This window comes from Eurypyga helias, unplaced genomic scaffold, assembly GCF_000690775.1.
Source record: "Eurypyga helias isolate BGI_N326 unplaced genomic scaffold, ASM69077v1 scaffold34882, whole genome shotgun sequence".
Taxonomy (NCBI): Eukaryota; Metazoa; Chordata; class Aves; order Eurypygiformes; family Eurypygidae; genus Eurypyga; species Eurypyga helias.
Genome location: NW_010234633.1, coordinates 7,549 through 8,344, shown reverse-complemented (window position 1 = coordinate 8,344; position 796 = coordinate 7,549). Strand labels below are relative to the sequence as shown.

General features: G+C 46.9%; 1 protein-coding gene across 1 annotated transcript in view; it reads left to right on the top strand.

Moving 5' to 3' along the window:
• The first annotated feature begins 38 nt into the window (after positions 1 to 38).
• The window catches only part of LOC104505798 (single-stranded DNA-binding protein 3), a 3,180-nt gene continuing 2,422 nt past the window's right edge, over positions 39 to 796 (top strand). The window contains exons 1-2 of the mRNA XM_010146509.1: positions 39 to 88; positions 556 to 626. Of these exons, the coding sequence (XP_010144811.1) occupies positions 73 to 88; positions 556 to 626 (87 nt within the window). The 5' untranslated portion in view covers positions 39 to 72. The remainder of the gene's footprint in view (positions 89 to 555; positions 627 to 796) is intronic.

Here is a 796-nt window from a genome sequence, read left to right as displayed (position 1 = left end):
CGTGCAGCTGATCCCGGCTTTGTCTCTCCGCAGGGTCCGCCCGGTGGCGGTGGTCCTCCGGGGACACCCATCATGCCCAGTCCTGCAGGTACGAGCCCCCTCCTGACACTGCCCTCACCGGGACCAGCCCTCTGGGAGACCCCCACCCCCGGGGCTGCACCGCTGAGCCCCAGCAACCCTCGCCCAACCTTGCATGACAAATTTACGGAGCTTTTGCCTTTCTGGGGAGGGAAGGGGTGGGCAGCTCGGCTTTGGGATAGCGTTTGGGGGCATTCGTTTGGGGACATTCCTATGGATTTGGGTGCTGCGGGGCTGGTGGAGGAGTGAATTACCTCCCCGTGCTCCCCAGCCAGGAGTGGAATTATTTTTCACAGTTGAATTTCTGTGATTAAAAACTTTGTGGATCTTCATTAAATACAAATTAGCCAGAAAATGGTGGTACTTAGAAGGAATTTTAGGTGATAAAATACAAAAGAATGAGTTCAAGTGGCATGAGTTTGTTTTAATTAAGAAATGAATTAATCACCCGACTTACTGGGCTTCGCTGTTCCACAGATTCAACAAATTCAAGTGACAACATCTACACAATGATTAATCCAGTACCGCCCGCAGGCAGTCGATCGAATGTAAGTCTGCTTTCTAATAATTTACATATCAGATACCATAACAAATCATAATTAACTTCATCAGTTGAGAGTAAAGCAGTTTAATTGATTTCAGCCATTTGTTACAAAACAGAAATAAAACAAACCATCAAAAAGCGATTAACTCTTCGGCGACTTTGTTAATTTTTTAT